This window comes from Microcaecilia unicolor, chromosome 11, assembly GCF_901765095.1.
Source record: "Microcaecilia unicolor chromosome 11, aMicUni1.1, whole genome shotgun sequence".
Lineage (NCBI taxonomy): Eukaryota > Metazoa > Chordata > Amphibia > Gymnophiona > Siphonopidae > Microcaecilia > Microcaecilia unicolor.
In genome coordinates, this window is record NC_044041.1 from 34,963,415 (window position 1) to 34,981,232 (window position 17,818).

Here is a 17,818-nt window from a genome sequence, read left to right on the forward strand (position 1 = left end):
GGCAAGCCAGTGATGGATCTTATGGCGACCAGTTCCAATGCCAAAGTCCCGTGCTTCTTCAGCAGACGGAGGGATCCTCGCTCTGCCGGGTTGGATGCCTTGGCTCAACCCTGGCCCCTGGGCTTGCTGTATGTCTTCCCTCCGTGGCCCTTGATAGGGCGAGTGCTCCTGCGGATTCGGCTGCATCCAGGAGAAGTGGTGCTCATCGCCCCGGATTGGCCCAGGAGGCCTTGGTATGCGGACCTCCGACAGATGCTAGTGGAGGCTCCCCTTCCTTTACCTCTGGTTCCGCACCTGTTGTCACAGGGTCCGGTGGCCATGGAGGACGCCTGCCGCTTTGGTCTTATGGCATGGCGATTGAGAGGGCGCAATTGAGAGATAAAGGCTACTCAAATAAGGTAATTTCCACTCTCCTGCAGGCCCGTAAGTGCTCCACTTCCGTGGCTTATGCCAGGATTTGGCGCCAGTTTGAAGTCTGGTGTGCTTCAAAAGTGATCACACCCATGGGGGCTCCTGTCTCGCCGATTCTGGACTTTTTGCAGAATGGTATACAAATAGGCTTGGCCTATAATTCCCTGCGGGTGCAAGTGGCAGCGTTGGCCTCCCTTCGTGGTAAGGTTGAAGGCGTGTCTTTAGCTGCTCATCCAGATGTGGCATGGTTTCTTAGTGGGGTGCTTCGGCTCCGGCCTTCCGTGCGAGCACCCTGTCCAGCTTGGAACCTGGGGCTAGTTTTGAAGGCCCTGCAGGCTTCTTTTGAGCCGCTTCGGCGAGCATTGGAGAAAGATTTGACACTAAAGGCCGTTTTTCTTGTGGCCATTACTTCGGCGAGACGGGTGTCAGAGCTCCAGGCGCTGTCCTGTAGAGACCCATTTCTGCAATTCTGAGTCTGGGGTCACGGTTCGGACCGTGCCTTCCTTCATGCCTAAGGTGGTTTCAGCGTTTCACCTAAACCAGCCTATTTTCTTGCCCTCCGTTGATAAGGAGGAGTTTCCAGAATCTTTTGGGCAGTTGCACCTGTTGGATGTGCGCAGGACTCTGCTGCAGTATCTGCAAATAATTCTTTCAGGACCTCTGATCATCTTTTTGTGCTGTTTGCAGGTCCTCGCAGAGGGTCTTCAGGTCTAAAGCCACTATTGCCCGTTGGCTCAAAGAAGCTATCTTTTCAGCATATCTGCTGTCTGACCGGGCTCCGCCTGAAGCCCTTAAGGTACATTCCACAAGAGCGATTTCTTCCTCTTGGGCTGAAACTGGAGCACTCTCTCGTCAAGAGATATGCAGTGCAGCAACATGGGCTTCTAAGCTCTCTTTTGCCCGACATTACAGGCTGGATGTGGCTGCTAGGAGGGATGTGCATTTTGGAGCACAAGTGCTAGCGCGTGGGGTGACCTGTTCCCACCCTATATAGGGATTGCTTTGTTACATCCCATACGTAATGGCTTCATCTGCTTGATGACAAGGAAGGGAAAATTAGGTTCTTACCTTGGTCATTTTCTTTCCTTTACTCATAGCAGATGAAGCCATGAGCCCTCCCTGTATGATTGTCTGTATGCTGTGAATCTGTTTCAGGTTCTGTTCTTGTTTCCTGAAGTTCCTTCCTTGGGAGAAAGTTGGAAAACAGTCTTCAGGATTCATGTTCACTTATAGGAGGATGAGTCCATTCCCTCCAGCTTATGTTTTGGAGGATGAGTTTATTCCCTCCAGGAGGTTGCGTGTATCCCCTCCAGTTATACAATAAGGAGGACGAGTTTATTCCCTCCAGGAGGATGTGTTCATTCCCTCCTTTTGAGTTCATGCCCTTGTTAAGGGGCCATCGTTCACTGTGAGGAAAGTTCATGTTATTGCCATTGCGGTTTGCCATATTGCTTTGGAAGCTTCAAATACTGAAGAGGCAGTGGAGCTGGCTGGCCATGAGGCACTGTGAAAAGTTGAGTACTCTCTATCTCCCCCTGCTGGTTGATGGACACAACCCATACGTAATGGCTTCATCTGCTATGACTAAAGGAAAGAAAATTACCAAGGTAAGAACCTAATTTTCCCTTATCCAGGTAAGATGAAATGAGTTTTTGAGGTTTCACATGGACATCTTGAAGGAGCAGTGTATGTAATCTTGAAAGCTTATGAACTCTTGGTGGCTGGATAATTCTCTAGAGTCAGTAGGCTACATTTGTTTGTTTCTTTTTATTGGCTGGTATCAGAGAATCATTCACTTGTCTGATTCTAAAGATGCTACAGTCATGTTAACTATGTGTACTAGAAGACCATCTGTGCACTTCAGATCTTATGATGTAGCATATGCTGCTGTTAATGTGAACTTAAAGGTCAGACCAAACTTGGATGTACTATTCTATTTATTTCTGGGGCAAAGGGCAACTTGTCATACAAGGTGTCTAGCAGGTATTTATAGTGAGAAAAGACAGTTCTCTGTTTTTTTCCATTATAAATCAGAATTGAACTTTAGGAGGCAAATGGTAATATGGAAAACAGTGGACGTTAAAGATATACATTTTTTAAGGTGTTTGGCTTATACTTCAAAGAAAAATATGCAACTTAAGTTACAAGGAGATGCAGTGAGTATTGTTCACAGTTACAGCTATTATAAAGCAGCATTTTGGTTTAGCCAAAGGTCACATTTGTCAAAATGTGTTTTAATCCTCCCCCCCCCCCCCCCCCCCCCCCCTCTTTGTCAAAATGCATTTTAATCCCTCCCCCGGACTTTGGAGCAAGCTTGTGTGTGTATAGAATTTTTTACGTAAAATATTTTCTCCAAGGACAAGCAGGCTGGTTGTTGTCGCATGTGGGTTGATGTCTGCGTCTGCCCAGGAATCGGCAAATTTTTGCAAGCAAAAACGTAAAGTTTTGCCAGAGTCTTCTGGCATGCGAACACCGCGCATGCACGGACAACTTCCTGCCCGTCGCGTGAGCGTGCCTCCTCAGTTTTTTCTTGTCCACAGCAGAGAGACAGCGTACTTCGGTTCGTCTCTTTGTGTTTTTGGCCCAGGAAGAGTCTTTTGACGATTTATCTTTATATTTCTACTTTCTTTTTGTCCTTTCTTTAAAAAAAAAAAAAAAATGTACCTTCCCTTATTTTTCTTAGTTTTTAGACCCCTTTTGTAAGTTTTCTTTCTTTTTCGAAGCAGCCATGTTTTAGGCCTCTCGGGCAGGTCTTACCCCTTTTCTTTTGTGCCTTTCTTATTTTCAAGGGCACAATCACGTCTTTTTCGCCGAAGCCGTTTTCCTTCCATGTCATCGAAGACACCCAGCGGCTTCAAGTGTTGTATGCTATGCAACCGGACTATCTCGGGTACCGATACCCACACCTGGTGTATCCAGTGCCTTGGGCCCGATCATAGCCCAGCCGCTTGTAGTCTGTATCGTCTCGAGAAGCCCAACGAGAGAAACTTTTTGGGGCTCAGTCCGGTCGTCCTTCGACATTGGTACCGAGGTCGGTGGCATTGACGTCAACATCGACAGGAGTATCGACGTCGGGAGGGAAGGTAATGGCTACTGAGAGACGCGCTGGGAGCAGTGAGGTGTCGAGTGGGTCTCCACCTACATGTGAGAACAATCAGCCTGCTGTCCTCGGAGAATACCCGCTACAGCTAAGTATCTTCGCTTTCTCTTGCAGAAGTGTTGAGAGATCAAGTTGTTGCCAAAATGTTAAAATGGGGCAAATGATCTGACTTGCAGGATTTCAGGGGTTTTGTTTTATTTGTACTACTTCTTGCTCCTTAAATCTGATCCTGCGTCTGAGAGAGTGAGCATGAAGTCAGTTGAGGGAAGATGTTCTTTTAGGTCAATGTCACAAAGTTGTTTTGTGATGGTAGCCCTAAATACAGCCATGCTGTTAATAGATGCTTTAGATCAGTGTTTATTCCAGGACTAGCTTCAGACACCCCAGCCAGCCCGGTTTCAAGATATCGGCAACAAATACGCATGAGCTAGATTTTCATGAAAGAGATTTTCCATACAATGGAGGCGCTGCATCCAAATCTAACTCGCTCATATTTGTACTGTTTCGCAAATGCAGGATCAGATTTAAGGAGCAGGAGCAAGAGTCCCACAGCATGAGGACTATTTCAGATGCGGGACTGGGCAGTAGTGACTCATTACAGCATTTTTTAAAAAACTTGCTGCTCCACTAGCACAGTAATGCTAGGCAGAACATTGGTTCATGAAAAGTTTTGTTTGATAGGGCACAGTGTATTTACTGTCACATAGCCTAAGTAAGTTGGCAGTGAAGAGGAGATGCATCGTGCCCTGATCCCTAGAAGGAGGGTAATTTTAGTTCTTTCCTGAAATATAATCGCTCATCTAGCATGGAATTTCAACTGACCAACACTTACTCTTAGTATCTGGTTAAACATGCTGGAGCTGTCAGATCACAGTTGCACTTCAGACAGCAGCTAGCATTAATAATGAGAAGATATGCATTCCTGGAGTCTGGAGGTAATTTTATATAGTAGAAATAGATAAACCTAGAGTTTAATTTTTATTACAAACTTCATTGGCCTCACAGTTATAGCCTGGATTATGCCCCTCTACTAGTTTGGAAATCTGGATGTGGACACAGAAGTTTTAAATAAATTTTATTCAAGAAAAAAAGTGTTGGTTGAAGATTGTATGATGGTTCTCAGTACTGTTAAGAGGAATAGTGTTTAATTGCTATATTCAGGATGAATGCCTACAATATGGAATTATTTAACATAGAAACAGATAATGATGGCAGATAAAGACCATGCAGCCTGTCAAATCGGTTCATCCATACCATCTAATAAGCCCTGCGATCGTCTCCTCTCCCTTAGCGATTCCCTATGCTTGAAGCATACTTTTTAGAATTCAGATACAGCCCTGTCTTCACCACTTCTGCACAGGGACTGTTCCGTATCCCTACCACCCTTTCTATAAAGAAATATTTACTTTATGGTCTCTCCCTTTTCACATTCATCCTATGCCTCTTTCCAGAGCTTGCTTTCAATTGAAAGAGCCTCGCCTTGCCTCCTGTGCACTTATGCTGTGTAGGTATTTAAACATGTCTATCATATCTCCCTTCTCTCCCCTTTCTTTCAAAGTATACATATTGAGATATTCAAGTCTGTCCCCATGCACTTTATGACAAAGACCACTGACCATTTTAGTAGCCATCTTCTGGACCAATTCCATCCTGTTTATATCTTTTTGAAGGTGTGGTCTCCAGAATTGTACACAGTATTTTAAATGAGGTCTTGCCAGAGTTTAATACAGGGGCATCATCTCTCTTTTTTTTTTTTTCCACCTACTGGCCATTCCTTTCCCTATGTACCTAATCATCCTTCTAGTTTCCACCATCACCTTTTCTACCTGTTTGGCCATCAGAGGATCATCACACATAATCACACCCAAGCCCCAGTCCTCTTTCGTGCGCAAATGTTCTTTACCCCCTAAACTGTCCTGTTTCCTCAGATTTTTACAGCCCTAAGGAATGACCCTGCTTTTTTTTTTTTTTTTTTTTTTTTTTTTTAAGCATTAAATCTTAACTGCCAAATTCTGGGCCATTCTTCAAGCTTTGCTAGGTCCTTCCTCATGTTATCCACACTATTGGGATACAATATGTCTACTTTATTGCAGATTTTGGTATCATCTGCAAAGAGGCAAACCTTACCAGATAGCCCTTCAGCAATATTGCTTACAAAAATGTTTAAAAGAACTGGCCCAAGAACCAAAGCTTGTAGCACACCACTGGTGAGCCCCATGCCCACAATTCCATTCCATTCCGTTAAATTTCTATGTTATTTTGCCCCCCAGAGGGGACATTCATGATCCCTTGGTGGTATTCTTTCTAACTTTGAATGGAGCGGGCTTTGGGAGAGAGAAGAGGTTACTTCTGTGTGGCAGGATTACTTGAACTGCTTTCACTAAAAGAATCTGATTACTTTTAATTTTGTGCAAACTGTGGTTTCCTTTTGGTTGTAGAGTAAGGAGAGCTAGAATCTTGCCATTTTTTGGATTTCAGTTAGTACACAGAGCAGTCCAAAAGACTGTGCTAAAACCATTCCCAAGATGTTTTATGTGCATAGAAGTACACGCTGCTAGCACATAGTGTTTTTACATGGTATATGCATAGACATTGGGGGCAAATTTGCACTAAGCACGGATTTGTGCAATCCTCAATGGAAGTTACATCAGAGCAGATGTAACTTTGTGTGGAAGCTTTCAGGGAGGCAATTTCAGAAAAGCACATGGGCCAATGTGTTGCCTTTTCATAAAACAGGTGCAAAGTTTACTTGGGTGCCTTCACGGCATAGACTGACTCTCCTGGCACTTCTGAGTTTTGAAAAATATGCCATGCTTTTAAAAACACTTTTAAAATTCAACTTCTTATGGGCATTTAAAGGCTGAGATTCTTTTATAACTTTTAAAGCCATTTTGACATGAGAAGCATGCTTTATGCTGGATGCACATGTAGGTTATAAATTGGAAGATCGGGTCAAAGTTAAAATGCAGTGAATGAATAAATGTGCAGTTAGACTTTGAAATTAATGGATTTATAAACTTGATGTTAACAGGAGAGCCAACACCATCTCTTTTCCTCCAAGGTAACCACAGAAAACCATTAAGAAAACCAAAGAATATTTTGAAATTTTGTACTACTAGAACTTCAGAACTTATCTTCATGTAAACTTCTCATTACCATATTTACTTTATACATCTGTGTTAGACAGTTAATTCACCAGACTCATTGAGTTGGTATAAACTTGAACAGTGAAATCCTACCCACGGGCCTGTAGCACTGAAAGACGTTGCTTATACCTACGATTGCTTTGAGGCCTGCTGCTGAATGGCAGGGCAGCTGACTTTCACACTTCCTGCAAGATGTTATCTGGGGACTGTAGTAGCAGTGTAGGATTGTTGAGGTGACAGCATGAATTCTCCTGGTGTGCAAAGCTAGAAAACAAGTTCACTCATTTCTCAAGAAAACAAGTTCACTCTTTTCTCCTTTTTGGGGGGGGGGGGGGGGGACTGTAGCACTGTGGACCCATGGAGATGTTCAGTCTTACTGACCATTTCTGTCAAAGATTGAAGTAGCCTGACATTCAAAATTCTTGGCTGTTTGAAGTGTTGAAATTGCCGTGCAATTTCTCCCAATATTTAGCAAATGGTTATGCAGAAAGGTTAAAAATAGTGCGAGACTCGCAATCTTTTTCCAATCAGGGAAGCCTGTGACTTTTGAAGATTTTATGGTTTATCTGGAATCGGTAAATTTCAGTGAAACCCACACACAAGTTTGATATGTTTTTTAAAAAGTTATTGTCCTATAGGGTGGAATAATACCAATTAGGAGGCCCTTGTTTAGTTTGGAAAATTGTTATAGAGTGTATGGTTCTCAGTGAGTAATAAGATGTTTTGTGTGACTGACCAGGTGAATTTGTTGCAGGTTTCTGAAAATGGTCCACATTCCGGTATTGGTGACCATCAACGTCTTTCAGGTTGAAAACTATTGAATTCTCTCTGGCCTGTCACGTGTAATTAAAATGATTCCAAATTGGATGACAGCCAATAGGTTTCAATTGAATGTTTGAAAAACACAAGTTCTTGTTTTTGTCAAGAATGGGATGGTCAAATTGTCCTTTAAGACTTTTTCATGTAGATGGATGTACCGTTCTGATTTTGAAAAAAATTAGGTATCTCGGGGTATGGCTGGATATCACATTGTGAAGTCACATTGGATATGCAATTAGACTGTTTTGTTTTTGTTAAACTAAGATTACTGCGTAGGTTACGGGATTTACTCTTTTGAGAATTTTCAAGCAACTTTGCAAGCTGCTATTTTTCCCCACTTTATTATAATGTTTTATTATTTGACTTGCTGGGCTATATGCTATAAGCACTCCCAGGTTGCCCAAAATTCAGTGGTGAGATTTTGTAATATTTTCCTTACTTAGTTTTCCTGTTAACATCTACAGCATCATTGCACTGACTGCCAGTTTATAGGATTAAATTTAAGGTTCTTACAAACATTGAATAATGTCTCTGCTTCCTCTCACTCATAACATTTATAAACCTACCCTTTTTTTTTAAGGTCTGAAAACAAGTATTTATTGGTTGTTCCAAGTTTTCGATCGATGAGGTTTTAGGTATCCATGCTACTATTTTTACCAATTGTGGGGCCTAAATTATAAGAACATAAGAATAGCCATAAAGGGTCAGACCAATGGTCCATCTAGCCCAGTATCCATCCTCCTTCCAACGGTGACCAATCCAAGTCATAAGTACAGAGCAGAAAACCCCAATTAGTAGCAGCATTCCATACTACCAATCCTGGGGCAAGCAGTGGCTTCCCCCATGTCCATCTCAATAACACAGTATGGACTTTTTCTCCAGGAACTTGTTCAAACCTTTTTTTAAAACTCCGATACCTTATCCGCTGTTACCACATTCTCCTGCAATGAGTTCCAGAGCTTAACCTTTCTTTGAATGAAAAAATATTTCCTCTTATGCGTTTTAAAAGTATTTCCACATAATTTCATTGCGTGGCCCCTGATCTTTGTACTTTTTTGAAAAAGTGAAAAATCTATTCACTTTTACTCATTTTATACCACTCAGGATTTTATAGACCTCAATCATAGCCCCCATCAGCTGTCTCTTTTCCAAGCTGAAAAGCCCTAACCTCTTTAGCCTTTCCTCGTATGGGAAGAGTTCCATCCATCCCCTTTATCATGTTGGTTGCTCTTTGAACCTTTTCTAATTTCGCTATATGTTTTTTGAGATACGGTGGCCAAAATTGAACTCAATACCTCAAGGTGAGGTTTTACCATGGAGTGATAACAGAGGCATTATAATATTCTCAGTCTTATTTTTCATCCGTTTCCTAATAATTCACAGCATCCTGTTTGCTTTTTTGGCTTCCGCCACACACTGGACAGAAGATTTCAGCGTGTTGTCTACAATAACACCTAGATCTTTTCTTGAGTGCTGACTCCTAAGGTGGATCCTAGCATCAGGTAACTATGATTCAGATTATTCTTCCCAATGTGTATCACTTTGCATTTGTCCACATTAAATTTCATCTGCCATTTGGATGCCCAGTCTTCCAGTTTCCTAAGGTCTTCCTGCAGTTTTTCACAGTCCGCATGTGTTTTGACAACTTTGAATAGTTTCGTGTCATTTGCAAATTTAATCACCTTGCTCATCATACTGCTTTCCAGATCATTTATACATATGTTAAATAGCAGGAGTCCCAGTACAGATCCCTGCAGCTGTCCACTATTCACCCTCCTTCATTGAAAAAAATGTCCCTCTAACCCTACTCTCTGTTTTTTGTCCAATAACTAATTCCTAATCCACAGAAGGAAAATACCTCCTATCCTATGACTTTTTAATTTTCTCAGGAGTCTCTCATGAGGAACTTTGTCAACAGCTTTTTGAAAATCTAGATACACTACATCAACTGGCTCATCTTTAGCCAAATGTTTATTCACGTCTTCAAAGAAATGAAGCAAATTGGTGAGGTAAGACTTCCCTTGGCTGACCCCATGCCTATCCCATTAAACCATGTTTGTCTGTGTGTTCCATAATTTTATTCTGTATAATAGTTTCCACTGTTTTGCCCAGTACTGACGTCGGGCTTACCAGTCTGTAATTTCCAGGATCACCCCTGGAACTCTTTTTAAAAATGTTACATTGGCCACCCTACAATCTTCAGGTACTGTGGACAATTTTAAGGACAGTTTACAGATCATTAACAGCAGATCAGCAATTTTGTGTTTTGAGTTCTTTCAGTACCCTGGGGTGTATACCATCTGATCCAAGTGATTTATTTCTCTCTAACTTGTCAATTTGGCTCAGTATGACTTCCAGGTTCACCAAAATTTCTTTCAGTTCCTCTTGTAAGAGATCTACCTGTACTGGAAATGGTTTTCATCTTCTTCCATAAAGACTGAAGCAGAGAATTCATTCAATCTCCCTTCTATGGTCTTATCTCCCTGAATGGCCCTTTTTGCTTCTTCGTGATCTAATTGTCCCACAGATTCCCTTGCTATGAGTGTTTTGTCTCCATGGCAAATTTATCTTCCTATTCTCTTTTAGCCTTCTTTATCAGTACTTCGCAGCTATTTGACAGTGCTTATTTTCTTCATTCGGATCCTTTTTCCATTCTTTGAAGGATGCTCTTTTTGGCTCTCATAGCCTTTTTTACTTCACCTTTTAACCACGCTGTTGTTTGCTCTTCTTCCACCTTTGTTAATGCGTGGAAATTATGCAGTAGTTTACCACTTGAAATGCGAAAAAGTGAGGCATTGTTTTCTTTCAGAAAACAGTTAAAAACATTTTTATTCTTAAAAATATTTTTCAAAGCAGGGGGCTCTAAGGGAAAATAGAGGTGAAGGGCTGATACATGGCTACCTTGGATCAATCACTGTAATCAATGAATCTTTGTTTAGAGATTTTGTTTTGTCTTGGAGATGTGTTTTAATGATTGTATATGATTTTTGTAATCTGCCAAGAACATAGGATTTTGAGAAGTAGAAATTAGGTAGATAAATTTGTGGGGCTAGTGTGGAGGAATTTTCTCAGCTATGTAAGAGATGTTTCAAAAACAAGTTAATCTTTCTGCTGTACAAATAAAAATCACATTCAAGGGAGTTGTAAGGGAGGGTATATCTAGGCATTAGGGAGCTACGAGTCCAAGCTACCTAATCATGCAGAATGGTGAATTGGAGAAGGAGGAGGATGGCAACAGTTTCCATTTCTCCATTTAGTTTTTAGTAATGGTGGGATAGGGAATCTTGGGAAAGTAAAAGGGGGTTAATGAAGTAATTTGTTAATATAAAATGGTGATGGATTATAATCATTTAAAGTGGTACAACACTCTAAATATTTTGTCCTTTGCATTTGTGATTATATTTGTAAGCTTACAGTTTTGCTCCTTGATACCATAAACTTAAATATTAAGATATCCCCCCCTCCACCCCTCCCTTTGAAGGGTACAGAGTGCATGTGCATATACAGATTTGCCATTTCTAACACAGGCTGGTTTTCTCTTTAGGAAGCAGCACGGCCTGCCTAATAGTTCTGGACAGAGCAAGTCATCGGTTGCATACAGCGAACCTGGGGGATTCTGGTTTCTTGGTAGTGCGAGGAGGCGAAGTGGTCCACCGGTCTGATGAGCAGCAGCATTACTTCAACACTCCATTCCAGCTGTCTATCGCACCCCCTGAGGCGGAAGGAGCCGTTTTAAGTGACAGGTATGGGGACAGGTTTTATGCAGATGTGTAGCCAAACGTTTGAGATGCCATACATTCACCAACTACGAAGTGCATACCTACAATCCATGAGTTGAAGTTTTATTTTAACTACTTAATTATTTCTAAGATTCTGAATCTGTTACATTCCATTAAAACTAAAGTCCACCATCAACCTCCTCTGTATTAAGAGGCAGATGCAGCAACCAAACGTAAAAAAATCAAAATCGTTAAAGTCCCTAACGATTTTTAAAAAACGAAGAATGCACCAAAAAAAAAAAGTCACACATGCTCAGATCGGTATTCAAACGTACAATGTATCAAAGAATCACAATACACATCGGTAATCGGCCCCTAAATCATGCGCAGAGCAGCCAAGTGTTTTGCTGGCTGCTCTGCGCATGCTGCAAACGTAAAAACAAACAAAAAAAAAAGCCACAACAAATACACGTGGCTACCCGGTCAGCAAAATCCAAAAACAAAGGATCGGGAGGGGGCAAGGGCGCTCATCAGGAGCGTCCTGTATGGACGGCCTTGCCCCCCCCCCCCCCCCCCCCCCCCGCTGCTCCCCACTTTCCGCCGCTCCCCCCCCCCCCCCCCCCCGAAAAAGCAAAATGCTAGCTGCCCCGGTCCCCCTCCCTTCCTGTTCCTGTGTTCTACAGAGCTAACTCCGCCTCCCGTCATTCTTCTGCCCCGTGCCCCGCCCCCGCTGCCCCCCCTGCGGTCGACTACGCCGCCCCCCCCTCCACCGAGACCCCCCTCCCTATTAACGACCCGAGCAGCGCCTCTCACCTCTTTCTGAAGCGCTGCACGGGCAGGAAGATCTATTGTGTTGGTTGTAGTCTCCATGACGTCTCTTCTTCCCTGGCCTAGGCCCCGCCTCCTTCTGACGTAAGTAACCTACGTCAGAAGGAGGCGGGGCCTGGGCCAGGGAAGAAGAGACGTCATGGAGACTCTACAACCAACACAATAGATCTTCCTGCCCGTGCAGCGCTTCTGAAAGAGGTGAGAGGCGCTGCTCGGGTCGTTAATAGGGAGGGGGGTCTCGGTGGAGGGGGGGAGCGGCGTAGTCGACCTCAGGGGGGGCAGCGGGGGCGGGGCACGGGGCACGGGGCACAAGAATGACGGGAGGCGGAGTTAGCTCTGTAGAACACAGGAACAGGAAGGGAGGGGGACCGGGGCAGCTAGCATTTTGCTTTTTCGGGGGGGGGGGGGGAGCGGCGGAAAGTGGGGAGCAGCGGGGGGGGGGCAAGGACGTCCATACAGGACGCTCCTGATGAGCGCCCTTGCCCCCTCCCAATCCTTTTTTTATTTTTTTTATTTGATGTGTTTGCTGAGGTCCTTTGGACCAATCACAGCGCTTTTAGCTCTGCTAATGCGCTGGGATTGGCTCAAAGTTTGTTTATTTTTTCACTTTACTATTTTTCCTGGCACAGAGCTGTCCTAACGAGAGGTCCAGACCTCTCGTTAGTTTTCCTGCCTTTTTCCTGCGTAAAGGCAATCGGAAAAGGTTAGTGCATGTCGTTTCAATGGGGTTTTCACACTAATTGCTCATCTCCATTCCGTTTTCGTTAGCTGCTGGCTTCCTCGGTAAAAGCCCTTTGCATGCAACGGATCAAATTTTCCTCGTTGGAGGGTCATTAAAGGCTCATTTAGCTTTAGTGCATCTGCCTCCAAGTCTCCAAAGAAATTCACATAGAAGTGCTAAGTAAGCCATTTGTCTCTATTACTGGAAGCCTTTGATCTCTCAAGCCTGGTCTGAATGTACAACTTTAAAAAGCAGTTGATTTCTTAAAGCCTTAATCCTACATTGCCATCTAGTAAGACTGCTGATCCACAGAGTGCACTGCAGTGCCACCCAGTGAAATTTGCCTAACTAGCTTCTGACACAAAGAATGTGCCTTGGTCCGGCAGACCAAGAGACATCAGGGATCCCGGTGGTGTGTAGGAGAGGAAACTATAATCCCCACCAACCAAAGAGAAGGCAAAAGTGCAAGAGGTCAAACACCTACATAACAGTACTTATGTTTAACAATTTTTATTGATGACCACACCAACAGTACAAAGCCACCGGAACATGTCAATCTCGAAACATTTGTATATAACTCAGTGGAACATCACTTAAAACAAGTATCAGTACATACAGCCATCAAATTTTGTCATATAATATTGTCCCTCCCTCCCCCCAACCCCTATTCGGTATTTATTTTAATAATAAAAGAAGAAGCTATTGTATTGATATTACATTCAATTGCAAATATAATCAATAAACATTTACCTGATACAACTCTTCGTCTGTTTTTTCCGTTTTGTTTCTTATCATAATCTAATCTAGAATGTCATCAAAGGTTTCATTAAATGTTCCTTTCCCCCCTTCCCCCCCCCCACCCCTCCCCCCCTGTACCTATACCATGTAATTCTATATCAACGTTAACCATGTAACATATAAAGCCATTTATCTTCCCCTACCTTCCTCTCCCATGAGTGTGTTCACCAATAAGCTGCGAGCTCTGCTTGATAAAGCCTGTACGTATGGTTCCCAGACTTCCCAAAAACGTTGTCTACTTCTAGGACTACTAGTCATAGCACGTGCTTCCATTCGCACCAAGGAATGAAGCGAGCTCCTCCATTGCCAGAAGGAGGGCCCTATGTCTTGTGTCCAGTGTTGTAATATACATTGTTTCCCAACCATTAGTACCTTATAGATAAATATGTTTTCTTTATGTCGTAGTGTTGACCCTCTTCCCCTTAATCCAAGCACTACAGTTTTAGCCTCTAACCAAAGCTTCCTGTGTAGCACGGCCTCACAGTATTCCAGCACTGGACCCCAGAAATCTTGTATGGCTGGACATCCCCAAAACATATGATATAGTGTTGCTCTCTGAAAATGACATTTACTACAATGTGTTTCTTGCAATCTACCTGCATAATAGGCCTGTATGGGAGACATATATGCCCTCAGAACAATTCTAAATTGTATCTCCCTATATCGGGCACTCACCACTTTATGTACTATCTCCTTTAGAGATTGGACTATATCTCCACTGCTGATCTCTACCTTTAAATCCTCAGACCATCGTCTTGCCACTGCTTCGTAACTACGATGCTTGGCTATCAAATTTAACTGTTTATATAGTATGGATACCGTGGTCTGTTCTCTTCCCTGTGGCAAAAACAGATTCACCAGCAGCTCATATATCCCTCTATCACATTTTCCCCTATGTAGTTTCTCAATATAGCTGTGGATCTGGCAGTAATCATACCATATCACATTCTCTACTCCCACCATGCCCTCTAAGGTTTCTCTTGATATAATCTTTCCCGTGTCTTGCATAACATCTGCCACTAGTACCACTCCCTCCTGTGCCCACTTGGCAAATTTCGGGCACGTATTCCCTGGTTCGAATGCTCCATTCCCAACCAGTGGGAGGAGATCCGTACATCGTGGGTTTTTATTAAATCTCCTCAATATGTACTGCCATATACTTCTCATTGGGTGCAATAAAATATGATGTTTCCATTCCTTTGGTATCTTTGTACTCTCAACATGCATCATATAATAAGGGTGATATGGTCTAAACAGTGCACTCTCAATATTCCATTCCGTATGCTCTTCTGTTTCCATAATCCAATCTGCTAAGTGTCTAGCTAGACAAGCCCAGTTATACTGTTTAATGTCAGGCAACCCCAATCCTCCCTCAGATCTTTTCCCATAGAGATATTCCAATTTAACTTTAGCCTTTTTCCCACTCCAACAGAATCTAGTCAACATTCCTCGAATCTTCTTTATATCTTTAGTCTGTATGACTAGTGGCAATTGTCTTAATACATACAGCCATTTTGGGAAAAGTATCATTGCAAACAAACCCACTCGCCCGCTTAAAGTTAAGGGCAGTCCCTCCCATATTGCTAATTTATGCCGCGTATATTGCAGTAACTGGTCAATATTCTGTCTATATAAGCTACTCATATCACTTGTCAGTGTTATGCCTAAGTATTTAAATTCCTTGTTCGCCCATCTCAATGGGAACCTACCCTCCCATTTCTCCTTTACCTGAGTTGTTGTGGGCAATCCCTCTGACTTTTGAAAATTCAATTTAAATCCCGAAAAGGCCCCATATTCTTCAAAAACCTCCATCAATACCGGCAGCGATCTCTCCGGTTTAGCTAGGTGAACCAAAATGTCATCGGCGAACGCCGATATCTTAAATTCTCTGGTTCCCAGATTTATACCTTCAATCTCAGGGTTACTCATGATGTCTCTAATCAACGGGTCTAGCGTTATAGCAAACAGTAAGGGAGACAGAGGGCATCCCTGTCTGGTACCTCTATTAATTACAAAATTTCGAGAGTACGCTCCGTTAACCAGCACTCTCGCCATAGGATTCTTATATAATATAGATATTGCTTGTGTAAAGTAACCTTCAAATCCGTACGCTCTTAGTGAAGCAAACAAGAACTCCCACTCTACTCGATCAAACGCCTTTTCGGCGTCGAAACTAATCAATAAGGAATCTCCACCCCCTCTGCGCACATTCTCTATTGATGCCAGTATCAGTCTAATATTTTTCCCACTCTGTCTCCCCTGTATAAATCCCACCTGAGGGGTCGCCACTATGCTTGGTAGCACTTTTGCCAATCTTGAGGCCAGAATTTTAGCTAGCAGCTTAGCTTCATAACTAATCAGTGAGATTGGTCTATATGAGTCTGGTATGGTCGGATCTCTCTCAGGTTTTGGGAACACCACAATATCCGCTAATCGCAGAGACCGTGGAAGTTCACCTAATTCGACTGATCTATTAAAGAACTTTGTTAAAGGGCCTCCTATATCCTGCATTAGAATTTTATAGAATTCAGCCCTATAGCCATCTGGTCCCGCCGCTTTATGCAAGGCACTGGCTTTAATTTCTTTGAGGACCTCCTCCGTCTCAATCGGTTTATTTAGCTCCCTCTGCTGTTGCTCTGAGATCTTCGTCTTAATATTTTCTAAATATATATCAGGGTCTAGATCATCGTCATCATTTTTGGCATATAGCCTAGCGTAATAATCTTTAAATACATCTCTTATCTCTGTGTCATTATGCACTAGGTTCCCCCTCTGTGTCTTGATCCCCAACACTCTCCTCTGCCCCTTCATCTTCCTCACCAGCCCTGCCATGAGTTTCCCGGGTTTATTCCCAAATCTATGCAATTGATATTTATAATATTCAACAGATTTACTGGCTCGCTGATGTATCAGTTCATTTAAATTTACCTGAGTAGCTAATAGTTGCTCTCGGATATGATTTGCTACCCCTTGTCCGTATGCCCTCCTCAATTGCACCAACTGCTCCCCCAATCTAATGATCTCTCGATCTCTCTGTTTTTTCTTTCTGACACTGTATGCTATGATCTCACCTCTTAACACAGCTTTCCCAGCCTCCCAGAACAGTATTGGTGTATCCATATGTGACTCATTATTTAGTTCATATTCTTCCCACTTTCTCCTAATAAATTGCCTAAAATCCTGATCATAATACAGATCTAAGGGGAATATCCATCTGAACTCTCTGCTTTGCGAATTCAGATCTTTAAACTCAATCGATATTGCCGCATGATCCGAAATTATCGTGGGATCTATTGCTGCCTCTAAGATGTCTGCAAAGCTGTCTTCATCTATCAGTATGTAGTCTATTCGCGATTGCGTGTGGTGAGCTCTAGAATAGTGCGTAAAATCTTTAATAGTAGGGTTAAGAACCCGCCACACATCAACCACTCCCACAGCCCCACATATCAAATTGATACCTTTATCTATCCCTCCCATCGCACCTGCTATATGATGTGATTTATCTATGGTGGGATCAGCTACTACATTGAAATCACCCCCAATTATCTTCTTCGACACATTAAATTGCTGTATCTTGCTTATGAGAGAATGGAAGAATTTCTTATTGTACACATTAGGGGCATATATGTTGCTAATGAGGTAGGTAGTGTTATTCACCTTGACCTGTGCCAGAATATATCTCCCTTCGGCATCAATACATGTCTGCCCCACCTCAACCTGGAGTGATTTATGAAACAAAATCACTACCCCAGCCTTCTTTCCCACCGCTGGGGTCTCCAGTACTGTTCCCACCCACCAGGTTTTAAGCTTAAGGTGCTCCTGAGACGACAGATGTGTCTCCTGGAGAAGTGCTATATCCGCTCTTTTCTTTTTAAGACTATGTAATATTTTCTTTCTCTTAATGGGAGATGAGATACCCCCCACATTCCAAGAGTATATCCTTAATCCCATCAGTCTCCTAAGTCTCGCTTATGCATCCGCCACTGTTCCACATTCACATAAGAGCAGTCGTGGTGTCCCAGCAGCACCACTCCCGCTGTTTGTACAAGCAGCCACTCCTCATTCAACTCACTCATATTTCTCTTCTGACTCCATATGTCTAATTGAGGTTCTGTTAACCTAATTTTATGTATCCCCCTATCTCTCCTCCCCCCCCCCTCTCTCCCCCCCAGCTCCCATCCTTCAAAGCCTCCCTCCCTCCCTCCTGTTCCAAGAACTAGTCACTTATTAACCCCTACACTCACCCTGCCGTGATTATTAACCCCTCTAACTCTTC

At 42.9% G+C, this 17,818-nt stretch overlaps 1 protein-coding gene across 1 annotated transcript in view; it reads left to right on the forward strand.

Annotated features, from left to right (window-relative positions):
* PPTC7 (PTC7 protein phosphatase homolog) overlaps positions 1-17,818 on the forward strand; it is a 79,790-nt gene that overhangs the window by 40,337 nt on the left and 21,635 nt on the right. Inside the window, exon 3 of the mRNA XM_030217695.1 lies at positions 11,021-11,219. Coding sequence (XP_030073555.1) covers positions 11,021-11,219 — 199 coding nt within the window. The remainder of the gene's footprint in view (positions 1-11,020; positions 11,220-17,818) is intronic.